At 48.2% G+C, this 18,000-nt stretch overlaps 1 protein-coding gene across 22 annotated transcripts in view; it reads left to right on the top strand.

Moving 5' to 3' along the window:
- Positions 1-18,000, top strand: part of CAMK2G (calcium/calmodulin dependent protein kinase II gamma) — a 55,953-nt gene that overhangs the window by 14,963 nt on the left and 22,990 nt on the right. For 10 of the 22 annotated variants that reach the window (XM_023240587.2, XM_023240580.2, XM_045040991.1 and 7 more), the window contains exons 4-12: positions 5,332-5,386; positions 6,271-6,336; positions 9,317-9,389; positions 9,533-9,635; positions 10,067-10,150; positions 10,597-10,691; positions 11,312-11,434; positions 15,023-15,106; positions 15,355-15,397. In XM_023240587.2, the coding sequence (XP_023096355.1) occupies positions 5,332-5,386; positions 6,271-6,336; positions 9,317-9,389; positions 9,533-9,635; positions 10,067-10,150; positions 10,597-10,691; positions 11,312-11,434; positions 15,023-15,106; positions 15,355-15,397 (726 nt within the window). Of the gene's footprint in view, positions 1-5,331; positions 5,387-6,270; positions 6,337-9,316; positions 9,390-9,532; positions 9,636-10,066; positions 10,151-10,596; positions 10,692-11,311; positions 11,435-15,022; positions 15,107-15,354; positions 15,398-17,930; positions 17,994-18,000 lie in introns of all 22 variants that reach the window. The other 12 variants (XM_023240584.2, XM_023240576.2, XM_023240579.2 and 9 more) reach the window with 3 other exon arrangements.

Below are 18,000 nucleotides of genomic sequence, written 5' to 3'. Positions count from 1 at the left end.
GGTTGACCCTAGAAGGATTGAGGTAAGATGAAGACAATTGAGAAATGACCAGGAAGGGCAAAAATGGGATTCTAGCTGAAAACAGTCATACCCTTCTTTTTATGCATTTCTAGAAATGAAATATATACTTTTGACCCTTTAGACCTTACTTTGGTTTGGTAGCTCTTTCCTTTTTATCTACCTGCCCCCAGCTCTACCTGGAGACCGTCTGCCTCAGCCATCTGCTCTGTTAGGGGGCCAGCGAGACCCAACCCAGGAAAGGCATCCTCACTTCATCAGCATCTGATTGCCTAGAATTGTGCTTCGTGTCATGAATGTTCCCAGATCCTGAGGGATGTTGGTCTGAGGCCTTATTCTGGGGTCAAGAGCAGGGAGAGGGAAGGGTGAGTCAGGACGGTGTCCTGGGAGAGCTGGCTGGCCAGGCTCTCTGGCTTCCGGTGGGAACCAGGGCTGCTAGAGATGTGGTGGAACTGTGGATCCAGGAGGCGGGGGTTGCCATGGATCCTGATCTGGCTTGTGGCGGGAGAGGAGGCAGTTTTGTGCCCTAATTCACTATTCTTCTCCTCTCTTCGCTGCCCCCTCCTTCAGAGCTTTGGCCCTTTTGGCTCCAGCCTCTTTAACTCCATCCCGCAGGGATACAAGTGGACCAGCCCGAGAGTGGTGCAGAGTTGAGGATGCTGAGAACAGAGAGCACATGATCACCCTCTGGTTGCTGTCAGACTCGGAGACCCTTGAATTCAGAAGGATATTTGGTGCAAGGAGCCAGGCATCCCCAGTTTTCCTCCCTAATAGATATTCTATCCCAGAGGTTAAAAGCCTGCTGGAAGAATGAACCCTACTGTAAACTGTGGAGTCTGGGAGACGATGATGTGTCAGTATAGGCTCATCGATGATAACAAATGTGCCGTGCTGGTGGGAGATATTGACAGTAGGGGAGGCCATGAGTGTGTAGGGCAGTTGGTATGTGGATGCTGTCTGTACTTCCTACCCAGTTGTGCTGTGAACCCTAAACTGCTCAAAACAATAAAGTTTATTGATGAAAAAAAAAAAAGCCTGTTGGTTATGAGGCATTAACTGCAGAACCTAAAACATCTTTGGGAGAGTGGCCAGAGGTATGGAGTTGAGAGGAGGAGCCAGCAGCAGTACTGTCTAGTCTGAGTGGAATGTGTGCTACCTGTGATCTGCTTGCTCCCTGCTCTAAATTCCTCTAATGAATAGACTCTGTCTTCCTTCGTGCTGAGCTGCCCTGGGAGGTTCAATCACAGTCTAGGATTATGGTTTAGAGCAGCACTACTCAAACTTTCATGTGCTCATGAATCATCGAGGGATCGTGTTAAATTCAGATTCTGATTCAGGAGGTCTGGGGTAGACCTGAGCTTCCTCGTGTGTAGTCTCCAGGGTATGCCCACACTGCTGGTCTGTGAACCATATATGGAGAAGCAAAGTGTGTGGCTTTGGTATCATGTCTTCCAGGTTTGAATCTGGGATGTGTTGGTCTGTAGCTGTGACCTGCAGCGAATTATTTAGCCTGCCTGCACCTCCATTTTGTTATCTGTGCCTCTTCGTGGAGTTGTGAGAGGGCTCCGTGAGCAAAGGAGGCCTAGGAAATAAATGGAAGTGATGAAAATGGAGATTCTAGCCCCCAGAAGTGATCTTCCCTAAATCCTCAGCCCCAGCTCAGTTTGCAGATTATTTAAGCCAGGCTGCCATTTACCTTGGACCCAGGGCCATTTAGCTAACTGTAAGTGTAGCAAAAACAGGTGCAAAGAAAAAGAAGAAAACATTGCATCATGACCAAGCAGCTCCTAAATCTCTGCTCCAAGGGGGTTCTTGCCCACCTGCTCCTAGATGGGGAAGGCAGCCAGAGTCTCCCATCAGTCCCCCGGGAAGCAGGACCTCCTTCCCACTCTGCTATTGCTGCAGACACTTTTAACAGTGACGCTTTTTCCAAGCCAAGATTTGCTAGTTAAAATATGGCATGTTTTGGGGTGGTTTTTAAGGAATTGGAAATAGCCACAGCACTTGGGTTATGGCTTTGTGAGTGCTTGGAGGTACGAACCATCAAGTAAAGGTATTTAGGTGTTTGGGCTGTTTTTTCTTTCCGCAGTTTTTAAAAAGCAGTAATTAGGTTTATATCACTGAAATGCAGTAAATGCTTTATAGTCCTTTTCCAGGTCTTCCCGTCTGTGGACTTAGTCTAGCCCTCCTTGGCCTTCGACCATCTAATTACTGTGGAACAGGCTGGGTGATTATTTTATTCCGTAGCATCCTTTACTTCTACTTCATAGCCCTTAACACAGTAGTGCTTCGTTACATATTTGTGTAAGTGCTGGTTTAACACCCGTCTTCCCCACTGGCCTGGAAGCTCTGCAGTAGCATGGCTGGGTTTCTCTTCCTCACAGCCATATCCATGGCCTGTTCAGCCATGCCTGTTTCAGGGGAGCAGGTCGGAATGGCCGGAGTTAGTGGGGACAGGTTGGAGCTCCTTAGCCTAAGAGGACAGAAAAAGTGACTTCCTCTCAGGCAATTCTACAATGTCAAGAATCTTGATGTCAGTTTGTTTTGGTTTCAAGTCTCAGTTCAGCCACTTAGTATGAGCTTGGATGAGTTCCTTTCGGAACCTCAGTCTTCTCACCTGTCAAATGGGGGTAGTAGAAGTACCTTTCTTAGAGTTCAATAACATAACATATGTGAAGCACTTGGCACAATGTCTAGCACATAGAAACAGCCCAACTAAATATTAGCTGTTATAACTTGGATCGTTATTATCAAGATTCTGCTAGGAAGGCACTTAGAGTTGTGCAGTCAAGTTTTTCCCTCGTTCTCAATTCTCCTCATTTTCTTTGCAAGAGAAAAAAAGTATCTTGTTCAGGTATGGGGACTTGTGCACCTGTCCCTTCTTGTCTCAGTGGTACCTTGCTCTGGGGCACACATCAAAGCCATTCTGTGGGCTGGATTAATTTTCCATTACTGCTCTTCTCTTCTGATTCCCCTCCCCTGCTTCCTCCTACCTGGCCTCTGTGTGTGGCCTTCCTGGAGAAGAGCAAGCGCCAGTGCCTCCATATCTCAGCATGGGCATGGGTGCCTGTACTTTCTGCCCCATTCTCAGCCCTGCTGTGCTAGTCTAAGAGGCAGGCACAGGGGCCAGGGGCTGGGAGAGGTAGGGCCGGGTGGCAGGATTCCCCTGGGAGTGGTTGTTAGCATCGTACCTGCTGTACTATTAGCTTACTGTCCTGCTACTGTTAGTCACCTCCCTAATGAAGCTGGTCTTTAGCTTCTGGGACAGCTGATTTCCAGGGGATTATTTGTATTACACACTTTAATGCTTTTTAATAGTGAATTTTTAATTAAATGGAAAGTCCTTTTGGAAGCAAGGGAGCAGCAGCTGCAGCAAGACTTTGTGTGCAGCCCCAACTTAGACCAGAGAAGCACAAGTGAGGAGGGGGCTGGCCGGGCTTTGGGGGAGCTCGCTTGAGCACGCCTGGGTTGAATAGCGTGGGAGGGAAGAACGGGTCTGGCTGTAGCTCCTTCCTTCTGTCATCTGGGGGCCTAGAGAAGTATGAGCTTGTTTGCCCAAGTACAGGAGGGAACAGTTGGAGGAGGAGGGATCCTGGTAGTACCACCTGCCTTTGATCCCATTGGTAAATCACAGAGATACTGAGTTTGGGGTAGAACTTTGGGTAACCGGATCAGATCAAATAAAGTAGGCGATATGACAGTTGTTGGGCCCTGGATCTGGCTCTGGCAGGTCTGCGTCCTCATTTGTCAACTGAGAAGAACCACAGAGCTGTAGTAACGGCTAAGTGCCTATATTTTATGTTCTGGCTGATCTTGCTGTGGTGGGAGAGGATGTAGGGAAGCCCCTTGGCCCTGAGGAAACAGTCTGACACTGGAAATGGAATCTGTCATTTGGGGTGGTTGGCAACATGGAGCCACCAAGGAAGAGACACAATGACTTCTGTGTATCCAAGATCTTCACTGGCTGGTTTGGTGTCAGGCCATTCCTAATGTGCTCTGTGAGTTGCTCCTGAAACCCCCGAGGGTTGGCAAGGGTCAGACAGAGGTTCCCCATCAGGAGAGATCAGGTGAGGGAAGGGACGGGAGCAGCTGGGACATTCAGCCAAAGCATCTCCTTGTGTTTGCATTAGAATGGTGCTCAGGGGTTGGCATTTAGGCCACAGGTGGCTTTGTGGGCAGAAGCCTGAAAAGGAGACCTCAGAAGACATTAGATTGGTTTTTTGCCCAGGAGCTCTGGAGGCGGGAAGTGGGAAGGGATTCTGCTTGCCAGCCTTTTCCTGCAGCGGGTGAGTTGCCCTAGTCTGCTCATTGCAGTGGCCTCCTGGACCCGTCTATGCTGCTGTCATAAGTGCGTTCGCGAGTAGTCTCTCTCACAGTCTCCATTGCTCTATTGCCTGGCTGTGTGGGCTACACTGCATCTCTTATAGGAAGCAGTGCTGTAGACCAGTCTTTGGACTCAGAAAGAGCTGGATTTACATCTTGACCTATTATATCTTTGGCCTTTGGTAAGATACAACATCTCTGAGCCTCCAGCGTCCTCATCTGTAGAATGGGAGTGGTTGTCCAGAAGAATAAACTCCTCGGAGGCAGCTGCTATGTCCCTAAATTCCACCATCCAGCACAGAATCTGACACCTAGTAGGCACTCAATAAATGCTTGTAGAAATACATAATGTATGCAAAGAGCCCAACCCAAGGCCTGGCATGTAATAAGCACTTTAATAAACAATTATTATTGTCATTGCCTGAGTTTGCATGTTGCCTCCCATGCTTACCATCCATTAGCCTCACTCCACGTGCCTTCCTGCTGGACTCTACCTTTCCAGCTTTTCCCCTTGCCTTTAATTCCCCTTTTCCCATCTACTCCCGTAAAAGAGCTCTCGGGCTCATCCATCTTGTCATTCTTTGTTCCTCTGCGGTCAGCATCCCCAGGTGGTCCTTGCTCTTGCTCTACGTTACACTGTCATGCATCATATCCCAGGACCACCTCCTCTGGGACTAGCACCTCTGGGAAGGTTCCTGCTTTTCTGTCTTATTTCTTAGCCACAAAGCTTCTATCTCTTGCCTACGTTTGAGGCAGTATGAGATGGCAGCCAGAGCACTGGACCTGGGGTCTGGTTGTTTCTCTGTTCTGTGGCTGTGTCACCTGGTCTTGGGGGGTGATGGGCATGTCGCCACTTCTTACTGCCACTCCTTCAGAAGACCGTCCAGTGAGGCTGACAGGCTGGGACAGGGGTGGGATTGCTGAGGAGGAGAGGAGTAGGTTTCCAAGGTTTCTCTCTGTTAATCTCTGTCCCCATCTCCTCTCTTGCAGTGCGCCTCCATGACAGTATTTCTGAAGAAGGGTTTCACTACCTCGTGTTTGACCTGTAAGTTCCACTTTCTGAGGGTGTGGGGGCCTTTCCCTCCAGCTGGCTCAAGATGAAGGCTTGGAAAAAGACCTAAACTGGGTCTTCAGCCTCTGCTGAGAGTCCCTCTCCTTTAGCCAAAAGAAAGGGTTTGAGTTTGAACTTCCTCTAGTAATGGGCAGGTTGCTCAGGGGACCTCATTGCTCACTCAGTATCTCCCCAGGGCTCTGAACCCCCGGATGGCATTACTCTTGCATTTCTGTTCAGCAGCACACCTTGTGCAAATGCTTTTTTCTTGTTTCTTGGTGTGTTGTCCTTAGTGGAGAAATAGAATACAGCTCTTCACATGACCTTAAAAATTCTGGGAAATTGAAGGTGGCTTTTATTAGTCATAAACTCGACTCCAATTGGTCTCTCCTCCACTTTGGTTGTGGTTTAATATCTTAAAAGTGGCTCTTTACCTCCTGGAAATGCCTCTCTGGTATTTTCAGGATTGGGTCTCTGTGTCCTTGGTCTCATTATTCTTCAACTTTAAGAATAGGTCTGTCCTTCTTGGGTAGCTGTGTATCTTAGTATTCATATTGGTCTCAAATAAAGCTATGACTTTCTGAGTAGATTGATTATTTTCTCCTAGATCTCTGTATATTCTTCTTTGCCTGAGTGTTAACTAATCTGTAGGTTATAGAAACAAATGTGCTGGAGAAAAGGAGGGCCCACATTACCCCAAGGTGAAGCCCCATGTCATTGAAGGATCGAGCATGTTCTGGGCTCTCAGATGAAATGCATGTAGAGTTTGGATTTCTTTAAAAGGTGTTCCTTGGTGTGACCTGTTACCTGTTGGATGCTGGTATTGGCCAACTGACACCGACCTACCCCCTTTGACTCTCTCTGTCTGTTGGTTGCAGTGTTACCGGCGGGGAGCTGTTTGAAGACATCGTGGCCAGAGAGTACTACAGTGAAGCTGATGCCAGGTGAGATGGGCGCCCTAGAGTTCAGTGTGAGTCTTGGCCACGTTAGGGGGGGCAGGCATTTTGCCTATTTGAATAGTCTTTGGGGAAGATCAGAAGAGCTCTTATCTGGACAGAGATTCTGTAAGCTGGACCTGGGTTGCATTTGATAGGTGATGTTAGAAGTTAAAAGTTCAATACTCCCAGATCCGTGTTTTTGCGAAGTATTTGCGAGTCTCCTTTATCCTTTCACTCTGGAAATACCTTTTCTTTGCACTACTGTGTACTTGCAAGCCTGCCCAAGGGCCCTCCCTACCCTGCTTCTTTCCTTTGACAAATTTTACTGTGTGCAAGGCATCCTGGGAATGATCCAGAGATGGAGGAAACATGGCTTGTGTTCTGAAGGAGTGTAAACATCTGGGCTAATAATCCAACCAGGAACCTTCTTGGCAGAGATTCCATCCTGGATCACTTAGTCTCTTGACCACCATGACCAGCCCTGATGTGGGGCTCCTCAGGCTGGAGGACTGTTCCTTGGTCATATCCCTCAGTCTTCACCCCCCCCCCCCCCACAGAAGCCCACAAAGCTCTTAGGTGCTTGTGTGACCTGTATTTCCTGCCTTGGCTCCTCCCCCAGCCCTGAGATTTCTCTGAGGGTGATGTCCATACAACCTGGTTTTGATCATCCTGCCTACAGTTTATCTGGCATTTGTGGCAGCTCTGGCTGCCTCTGGAGAGTGGGGGAGTGCAGCTTCCTCACAAATTTCTCAACCCTGAGAGGCCAGCGTTTGCTGATCAACTTCAGATGCTTCGGCCTCGGGGAAAAATTCTCAAGTGGGGAGATGGATTCCAGTGCCAGCAGGGGAGGACCAGACTCTGGGGCAGGAGGAGGCGGTGATAGCTCTGGGAGCCTGGCGGGGAGGAGGGAGAGCTGGCTAGGGGGAGGGGAGGGGTTGTGTGTGACTGTACCAGTGGGCTTGGCCTGGCTCTGCTGGGACACTTCGCACTTTTGCCATTTTTGGCCAGAAGGCTCTCCCTGCTAGCCTGGCTCTGTTCTAATTATACATTTCTGTGGAGACTCGCCTCTTCAGCTCAGTCTTGAAGTCTCTTTGGCCTACTCATGGGCTGTGTCCTGAAGGGAGGCCTGAGCCTCAGCCTCCAGGAGCCTGGTAAGACCCCTTGGCTCTTGTGGAAGCCCCAGAGTCAGATTTTAGAGGAAGGAATAAGAAGTCCAGGACATCAGACCAGCACCCCCGGACACTCTGCAAGCCTGCTCTGCATACCTGGTAGTACCTCCCGGCTGGCTGGGGTCTCATTCTCTAGGCTCAACTTCAACACTACTGATGTTTGGGACCAGATAATTTTTTGTTGTGAGGGCCTCTCCTGTGCATTGTAGCATTTTAGAAGTATCGCTGGGCTGTACCCACTAGATGCCAGTAGCATCTTCCCCCCGCTGAAAAGGGATTTACCCACACCTTAGAGGATGGCTTGTGAAAACCAGCAATGTCTCCATACGTTACCAGATGTCCCCTGTGGGCAAAATCATCCCCCACTTTTCACCATTGCTCTAGATCACCAATGCTCTCTGCCAGGAGTTTGACTGGAAGTGTGGCAGGATATTTTGGAAGGTGGACGGCCTGATTCAAGAAATAGCAGTTGCAGTGCCTGGCTGGCTCCAGTGATAAAGCATGAGACTCTTGAGGTCTCAGGGTCATGTATTCAAGCCCCACGTTGAGTACAAGCCCCATGTTGGGCGTGGACCTTATTTAAAAAAAAAGAAAAGAAAGAAAAGAAATAGTAGGTGAAGGTGACTCTGGGTTAGTTTGTTTTTTTCCTGTGGAAAATCATCACCAGAAATGTTCCTCAGTTGCCCTGTTTGGAACCTTCTTAAGCACATCGTTTCTTTTTTTTTTTAATTTTACTTTTTTAATTTACATCCAAATTTGTTAGCATATAGTGCAACGATGATTTCATAAGTAGATTCCTTAATGCCCCTTACCCATTTAGCCCATCCCCCCTCCCACAACCCCTCCAGTAACCCTCTATTTGTTCTCTATATTTAAGAGTCTCTTCTGTTTTGTCCCCCTCCCTGTTTTTATATTATTTTTGCTTCCCTTCCCTTATGTTCATCTGTTTTGTGTCTTAAAGTCCTCATATGAGTGAAGTCATATGATATTTGTCTTTCTCTGACTAATTTCACTTAGCATAATGCCCGCTAGTTCCATCCACGTGGTTGCAAATGGCAAGATTTCATTCTTTTTGATTGCTGAATAATACTCCATTGTATATGTATACCACATCTTCTTTATCCATTCATCCATCAATGGACATTTGAGCTCTTTTCATACTTTAGGTATTGTTGATAGTGCTGCTATAAACATTGGGGTGCAAGTGTCCCTTCGAAACAGCATACCTGTATCCCTTGGATAAATGCCCAGTAGTTAAGCACATCATTTCTTAAAGGTGTCTGCGTCCTGGGTTTTATCTTTATAGTCTGTGTGCTACCAAGCACAGTGCCTGTAGGTTGTCAATAAATGTTTAAATGAGTGAGTGTACCTCCAACAAAACAACTTAGGTATAGTTGTACTAGCTTTCCTAAGATGCCACCACAAGTCTCTTCTCCGAGAACAGAGTTTCTATAGGGGGAAAAAAGAAGGAAGGGATTGGATGGTCTCTCTTTCTCAGGAGTGTCCCCAATTTCCTGGAAATGGACTGCTTGTATTGGGCCTTTGCAGTCTAGGGAGGCCTGGTGGACTCTGTTCTGGTCTGTCCTCTGCCATTACCTAGTGGGAATCCCTGGACAAACCTCTTAATATGCCTGGACCTCAGTTTCTTCTGTAAAATAGGTTGAACTAGATGGTGTCCAGAGTCCAAGGTTTTAGCTATTGTTCAGTGATTCCCTGTGAATCTGTAACCCAGACTTACATGCTTTAATCTGTAGTGTGTGGTCGTGAATGAGTAGTTTAACCCTGCACTGACATTTCTTTTCCTTGTGCTTTTACAGCCACTGTATACATCAGATCCTGGAGAGTGTTAACCACATCCACCAGCATGACATCGTCCACCGGGACCTGAAGGTACTACCCAGGCTCCCCCTTTGCCTTCTGCTTGTGAAGCATAGGCGCCACCTGGTGCCAGGGTGTGGTACTGCGAGGACCCAAACAAGGCTTCCTCAGGGCCAGAGGGTGGGTGCCTCATAAGGTTTTTTTTCCTTATACAGCCTGAAAACCTGCTGCTGGCGAGTAAATGCAAGGGTGCCGCCGTCAAGCTGGCTGATTTTGGCCTAGCCATTGAAGTACAGGGAGAGCAGCAGGCTTGGTTTGGTAAGAGTGACCCTGTCTTCCTGGAATGTGGCCCCCGCCCTTCCTCCTCTTCCTGATCTGCTTTCCTCTTTCAGAACTAGAAGCCAGACCCTTAATGGTCCTGGTCTCCTCAGAGACTGGAGAAGGGGGAGGGTACAGAGCGTCCCCCTGGCCCTACGTGACTCAGTACAGTGAGTCTAGCTGTTGTCAGCACAGCATTCTTGCTGCCTCTGGGGAGGAATGGGAGCTCCTGGTAGGCACACGGAGTTGCCCTCTGATTTTTATTCTGGGCACTACAAGAAACCCAGCCTGCCATCTCTTGCTGCCCACGTGCTGAGAGCTTATGTAGCAAAAGCAGCAGGAATGAGAAGGGACTCGGGGGAAATTGCTGATGTGGTTTTAATGAGAGAGAAAGTGGGTTCAGTGTGCCTCTGCCCTCTCTTCTGCTACAGGTTTTGCTGGCACCCCGGGTTACTTGTCCCCTGAGGTCTTGAGGAAAGATCCCTATGGAAAACCTGTGGATATCTGGGCCTGCGGTAAGCCCATTCCACACTCTCAGCTTTTTGATGTTAAGGGCCCTCAACTTCCAGTGATGGTGAGAAAGAGGCATCGCTATTCCTCGTGGGCCCCACAAGTGTCTGGTGTGTGTGAAATCACGGTGTTTGCTCTAGTGCCCCTGGGATGGCTGTTCTCAACACTCGCTCCTCCCCAAATACTTCCTGGATTATACTGCATCCTTCCTGAAGAGGGATTTACCCACGCCTTAGAGGATGGCTTATGCCTAAAGAAATCCCTGATGTGGGCGGTGACACTGGGAGCGAAGGATAGCAGGAGGGGGCTAGTGGCACAGCATTATCGTCTGCCATCCACTTCCACCTCTGATATAACCTTGACTTTCTGCGTGGCTGAGCCCTGTGTGGCTTTTCTTGGTTCCTCAGTGAAGTAGGTGAGTGACCCCGATGACCTGTGTTCTGTCTCGTAGGGGTCATCCTGTATATCCTCCTGGTGGGATACCCTCCCTTCTGGGATGAGGATCAGCACAAGTTGTATCAGCAGATCAAGGCTGGGGCCTATGATGTAAGGACTGGTTTGTTCATGACCCTCAGGCTCTGTCCACAGGAGGGGACATGTTTAGTATGTCATGGGATATGGGGAGTGTCTGGGGACTTTGAGGACCCAAGGATGGGCATACAGGTCTCAATTCCTGCCACACCCTATCCCAGGAACAACTTTTTTGCACAGCCTTTCTTGGTAGTTATAAAATTGAGGAGCGCATGGAAGCTCTTTGATCCGTTATTTGCAGAGAATGGCCTGAGAGGTGTGATGTGGTACATAACATAGGGACAAGAAGTGTCATGGCTCCTACCACTGCAGTGCAGCCTTGGGCACATTGTTGAGCCACTGTTTCTTTCTAGTAAGGAAAAAGATGGGGTTGAACCAGAAGATGGGATTGCTGGAATCCCCTTCCCACTCTGATCTGATATCCTGGCATTCTAACCATAATTCTATCTTCCTCTCCTAGTGTTTAAGTTTTGACACAGGTGCTGGGATGCCCCAGGGCTTCTCCATCTCTCTGCCAGGGAGGTTTAGATAGCATAGAATATCCCATTTATAGGAGTTAGCACGAAGACAGAGCCTCCCTTTCAGAGTGTGGGGCTCACAGATTTCATATGTCTCCTTTCCCTCTTCCTGCTTAGTTCCCATCACCAGAGTGGGACACGGTGACTCCTGAAGCCAAGAACTTAATCAACCAGATGCTGACCATAAACCCTGCGAAGCGCATCACAGCTGACCAGGCTCTCAAGCATCCATGGGTCTGCGTAAGTGTCTTCGCCTGGGGTGGAGGATCTCAGAGATGTCAGCCCTCAATATGCCCTTACTCTCCTCACCCTCCTTTTTATGACAGAGAATAATTCTGGGCCCTGAGCAAAGACCCAGCAGAGAGGGAGGGGGACTGGGTGGGGCCCAGGAGGGATTCAAGGAGGCAGTGGCCTAATTGGCTTCAACCTGTCTCTCCCCCACTTACTTGTCAGGTGTGATTTAGTTCTGATCTTGAATGAAAGCTTAGGTTGACCCTTGCAGACTCTAGAGAGTTGATGGTAGAAAGCAGCTGGCACAACCCAAAGTGAATTACCAAGCTTAAGGTGCATATTCAGCTCTCAGCTGTCACACAACTCTAATGGAAACGTGACCAAGACCCAACAAATAAACAAAAGGGGCCTCTGGGCAGTTAAAAAGAGCATCTTGAAGTTCAGTCATAAAGCTAGGAGAGCCTCCAGGCTGTCAATGTGGATCAACATATTCTTTTTCCATGAACACTTCTATAAAGCTGAAATCTGTTTTTTTTTTTAATATTTTTTAATTTTTATTTACTTTTGAGAGAGAGAGAGTGCAAGTGAAAGCGGGGGAGGGGAGGAGAGAGAGGGATACACAGAATCCAAAGAAGGCTCCAGGCTCTGAGCTGTCAGTACAGAGCCCGATGCGGGGCTCGAACCCACAAGCCGTGAGATCATGACCCGAGCCCAAGTTGGACGCTCAACTGATTGAGCCACTCAGGCACCCCTGAAATCTGTTTTCAAACAAAGAAGAGGATCTGGTACAGTTAGGCCTCCTGACAACCATGGTGCATTTATGTATTTGCTTTTCCTGTGTTTACTGAGTGCCTCTTCAGTGCCAGTCACTGTGTGGGTACTGAAGATAAAAAGATGAGTAAAGCATGGTCCCTTCCCCCCAGAGATCTTAAAAATTATCTGGGGACGTAGGCACTCAAACAGCAGCCATTCTGCAATGTGACAAGTACATAAAAAAATCTAATGAGTGCACAGGAACTCTTGTTGTCTGGTGAGTAGTGAGGTTACTGAAGGCTGCATGGAGGAGGTGACCTCTGTCCTGGTTCTTGACAGCTGGCTGGGAGTTCCTCAGGATAACAACCTGAAGACAGAGGTTAGCATGGGCCAGGGTGAAAGGCCATGGGAAATTGTGGCAAGTTTAAGGAATGTTAAGTAGTTTGGTTGTAGATGAAGATATGCCTACAAAAATGCAAGAGAACAAGGCCGAAAAGATTCCATGACATACAAGTCTCTGCCTAATGAGTTTGGATTTTATTCTGAGAGCACAGGGAACCATTTAAGGGATTTAAAGAGGGAACGAAGGGGCGTCTGGCTGGCTTGGTCAGTGGAGCATGTGACTCTTGATCTCAGGGCTGTAAGTTCAAGATCTATGTCGGGTGTAGAGATTGCTTAGAAAAAAATAAAATCTGAAGACAATAAATTACAAAAAAATAAAGAGGCAATGAAGTACACAGTTAATAAAGGTCACTTTGGAAGCTTTGTAGAAAATGAAATTGAAGAAGAAAGGAGGCTGGGGCAGAGAGCTCAGGAAGCTGTCGTAATTGTCTAAGCAAGACCAGATGAGGTCTTAGCTAAGGGTAATGATAGGAGACTGAGTGGTGTGGCAAAGAGTGGACAGATTTGGGAGATATTTGGTAGACAGAATCAAAAGGATTTAGTGACCAGTTGGATTTAGGGAGTGAAGGAGAAAGGTATCTATGGGGACTGCCAGATTTTGAGTTGGTAATAAGCAGAGGGTTGTACTATTCACTGATTCAGAGGAAACCCAGAGGAAGAGCCAGTTTGTGAGAAAAGATGATGATGTTAGTTTTATACATATCGAGTGTGGTGTCTGGAGACCTCTAGCTGGAGACATCAGATGGGTGGTTAGAAATGTGGTTCCAAAGATTAGAGAAGAAGTTAAAAATTGGAAATGTGGGTTGCAGTCATTTCTGTGTGGGTGGTGTTGAAATAAATGGGATTGTTTCTATGCTGATCGAATTCCCATTATGGCTTGTATTTGCTTCGGTAAGAAAAGAGACGGCCACTGAACACCAGCAAGTAAAGACACAGTTAGAGGAGCCAGCAAAGAGGGCTGGGAATGAGAACTTCTGTGGCCGAAGGAGGTTCAGGAGCAGGAGATCCTAAGAAACGAGGTCTCAATAAGGGATGGTCTGCCACAGAGAGTCCATGATAAAGATGGAGAAGAATCCATATACTCTGACCAATCAGAAGCCATTGTTTCATTATTTCACTGACAGAGGCAGCGGAGTGAGAAACTGAACCCTTTCTTCAGTGAGGGAAGAGGGAATGAGGGTGAGGAGAGAAAGAAATGGTACTGTATACAGAAGATGATGAGTCCGGGGAGTTTTATATTTTTGTTTAAGGAGAGGCTTGAGTATAATGTATAGAGAAGAATATAGTCTAGAATAAAGGATTAAAAATATTGACTAATTGAAGAAGCAAAGGTTGGGCTAGTAAAAAGAGGTTGAAATCAGATGAAAATCACTTTGTGGATGGGGGTCTGAAGTTGAAGGAGTTCTTGTGTGATGATCTCTCATTTCTCTTTGTGGAAAAATTTATGCTTTGGAGGAGGAAGTGAAGTTATAAGACTCAGGAAAGGGAAGAGGAGGTTGGCAGACTTGCTTTGGGAACCAGGAAAAGGAGTGGGCCAGGGATGAGGGGAAGGATTATGGGGCAGCCCCATGGAGGGGCACCAGGCTGCATGTTGTGGGATTTATTTTTCTAGCAGACTAGCCAAGACAGCAACAGCAAAGGGAGGAGGGGGGCAGTGAGCAACTTAAAACAGATACTCAAGAACTGGGGATTATACTATGTCCTGGGAGTCATTCTCATAGGCCCCACCCTCCACCGTCCTATATAACTCAGTAGCTCCTGAGGACATCACTCTATTAAAATATTACATAATAATTGATGCTTGTATTGATGACCCTGAGTCATCAAGGAAATCATTGTAAATCATCATAATTGTAAATCATTTCCAGTGGACTCTTTAAGGAGGAAGGAAGTTAGCAGTGATACACTGAAGAGAAATTACCATCCAAAATGATGAAAAGAATTGATACTTCAAGGTGAAGACCCTTAGCTTCTCAAATCAGCTTTCAGGTCCTTGTGGGGGTGTGATGAGAGGGGCTCTTGGAAGGGATGAACATTCTCTGTAGAGAGCAGGAACACTGCCTGTTCTCTCACTGCTCAGGAGTGCAGTACATGCTCAGCCAGCAGTTGCTGAAGGAGTTACCGCATGAGGATCACAACACACAGGATACTCTCTTCCATTCCGTAGCCTCCCATTTCCCAAGGAAGGGGAGAGTGCTGTCTCATGCACCCTCCTCATCTAGCATCAGTTATCAGTGATGTTTTCATGTTCGGATTTTTGTCCTTATATAACCTTGAGTTCGGGATAGTGCTTTTGTTGTAAAAGCATTTCACATCTATGACCTCATTTTATCTTCAGATCAACTCAGGGGTGGCTGGGCACAGAGCCAACAGTGCTAGGACTAGGGTGAGGGGCAGAGGACCTGGCAGGAGGGCTCACAGGCCTGTCTGTTTGGGTTCCAGCAACGATCCACGGTGGCGTCCATGATGCATCGTCAAGAGACTGTGGAGTGCTTGCGCAAGTTCAATGCACGGAGAAAACTGAAGGTGAGTCTTGCCTTTCCGGGCTGCCAGCATCCTGGAATCATGGCTTTTGACAGGACAAAAGCCTGTCCTAACCCATCAAAAAGGAAGCTCCCCTTCTGGCTGGAGCTGAGCTGTGAAAGTTGTACATGTTGGGAAGCCCCAAAGACCTGAGGCCTTGAGGCTCTGGACAGCAGCTGCCCTCTGCCTGAGACCAGGCTATGCTTTTCGAGAGTTCCAGCTGAATTGACAGGCCCTTCTTCTTTCCCCAGGGTGCCATCCTCACGACCATGCTTGTCTCCAGAAACTTCTCAGGTATGTTTTCCCAGCCGTGCACTTTAATTCCACTGAGGTGAGTGGGTCAGAACAAGGTGTTGCCATCCCAGTGGTGGGTGTCTCAGGCAATACCTTGACCAATATGAAGATGACCCTGTTTTGAGGGGCTGCTGCTGCTGGGTCCTATTACATGAGATTCTGGGGGACTTCTCTTGGGTTCACATTTACGAATTCTATTCCCTAAACCCTCCCAAAGAGTAAACTGCCCAGCCTCCCATTTACCTTGTCCCTAGGGATTCTTATTTAATTCTCTAAAGACTCTTAGCACTTTAAGCTTTTAGCCAGTCACTAGGGTATTGGACAATGTGCTGGGGAAAAGAAAGAGATGAGATGTAGTGAATCTTCTCAATCACCACCATTAATTTGCCTACTGGGACCATCTCTACTTTATTGTGTCTAAGTAGGGATGACTAATAGAAATTTTTCCAGATGCTTAAACATTTTGTAGAGACTGTGCTTAAAATATGCTCTGTGATACTAGTTGTGTAAAAGTAAAGAAATAGAGACCAGCAGGATGAAGGGAAAGCAACTTGCTTAAATTTGCCTGAGAAACTGGGATAGTTGGGACCAGTAATTTGTAAATCACACTTGGCATGTCTTTTTAAGATGCAAGACACTCCACCCCACCCCAACCCAACCCCATCATTGTTTGCCCTCAGTGGGGAAGCCCAGTGGTTTTCTGTGAGGAAAAGGTTAATGTCAGAACTTAACTGAAGAAAGAAGGTCTCTTCCCAGCTTGCCTTTTCCCCTCCAGCCTCCACAGCCTCGCAACCCCCAGCCCCACTGTTTTGGCTGAAGACCCTTTCTCTTGTTCTCATAGCAAGATTCCTTCCCTTGCTTTCCTGTGCTGACGTGGAGACAGAGTTGTGTGGCAGCACTTGTGTAGACAGCCACTCTGGGCCAAGGTTGCCCCCTTGATCAGGAGGGGTTTGTCTGTGCTGATTCAGGATAACCTAAGGGCCCTGAGTCTGAGGATACTGCAGATGGGAAGTCCTGGGTCTTCATGAGCTCTACCCAAGTGAGAACCTGGGGTCAGGACTGGAAAGTGAACCAGGGAAGTGTCCCACCTCAGGCCCATCCCCTGTGTTGCTGGTTTGGGACTCATTCTTATGTAGATATCCATAAGGGGAAGACTTTGGTTCTGGATTCAACTCTCACAAATGAGAGCAGGACAGCACAGCTTGGCTGCCTCCAACAGAGATGGACCTGCAGTTCCACATCAGGCTTCTTGTCTTCCAATTACTTGAAGCTTCTACTTTCTCAGTGTGAGAGCTTTCTGGAGGACGGTCAAGGGCATTTCTGTGCTGACCTAGAATGGTGATCTATTGTCTCTCCGAGTAGAAGAAATGTGAAGACAGGCCACTGCGTTTCTTCTAGACCAGGAAATCAGTAGCATGTGCCCTGTCCCAAGGCCTCCACATCAACCTCCCTCCCCCATCCCATTTCAGAAAATTGGTATCCTGGTTTCAGGAAATTGGTCTCTCTGTTAGGACAAAGTACTTTCACTCATCCCTAAAGAGCCTCCTGTCCTTGCTGCCCAGACCTTGTTAGCCTTTGAGCTCACTTTGCCCTGGGTCAGAGGAGACCCAAAAAAGTGCTGCAAGCACTCTAGTATGACTCTGGGACATCTGGGGATAGAGCCTGTCTCTAAAAGCTGCTGCAGAAAATGGTGTCACCAGGTATAATCAAGAAGGAAGGGCACCTGTGTGTTTTTTTGGGCATGAACTAGGCCATTTTCTGAGTTTACCCCAAATAGGGGGTGCAGCTTAGCCCTAGACTCTAGCAGGTTAGCTAATAGTGGAATCAGGGCTTCTAGAATGTATTGCTTCAGCAGCCTTTGTTTTCTTTCTTGAGGCTCATTTCTTGGGCATCTTCACCCTCAGAATACTGAAATACAGGCTGAGAAAAGCTGGCTACCTCCCTTGAAGAGGGCAAGCAACCCGTGTCTCTAAGGAGCTAGAGGAATAAGAGAGGGATAGGCAGCTAGGGCCCATCAGTGAACCGAGCTGCACAAGGGCCATGCACCCGCCCCTGGCCCCGAGTGCCAGTGTCCCTCCTGTTTGGAATATGGCCAGAGGAAAAGGGCTCTCTGATAATATCCTCATGTAAGTCCCCTAAGGAGGGAAGGTCTGAAGGTGAGGCTCAGTTTCCTCAACAGCCTCAAGCGAGGGCCCGGCTGCCTCAGAAAGGACACCATCTCTCACCGATTCAGGCTTTAGACCCTCGCCTGAGGTGCTTATGGGACAGGTGCTGGAGCTGTGGTAATCCCCACACCCTGACCGAACCCAGTCCTCTCAGATCCCCAGACTGCTGCAGGGCTGGCTGCACCTGCTCATCAGCCTGCCCCTGGCGCCTTCGCTCCCCCAGCTCGGCTGGCTTGGCCACGCCGCCTGGGCCTTGCTGTGCGTGGGCGGCCAGCGGTTCCCGCGCCTCGTGCTGGGGCATGCTCGCTGCTGACTGGCCCCTGTGGCTTTGCGGCAGCTCTGTGCACTGAGAGATTGTATCCCCTCAGTTGGCAGGCAGAGCTCCGCCCCCGCCTCGCCTGCCGCGAGCGCCGCCGGCCTGGCCGGGCAAGGTACGTG

The sequence above is a fragment of the Felis catus genome, chromosome D2 (assembly GCF_018350175.1).
Source record: "Felis catus isolate Fca126 chromosome D2, F.catus_Fca126_mat1.0, whole genome shotgun sequence".
NCBI lineage: Eukaryota > Metazoa > Chordata > Mammalia > Carnivora > Felidae > Felis > Felis catus.
Note: the sequence above shows the minus strand (reverse complement) of the source record. Positions and strands in the feature narration are given on the sequence as shown.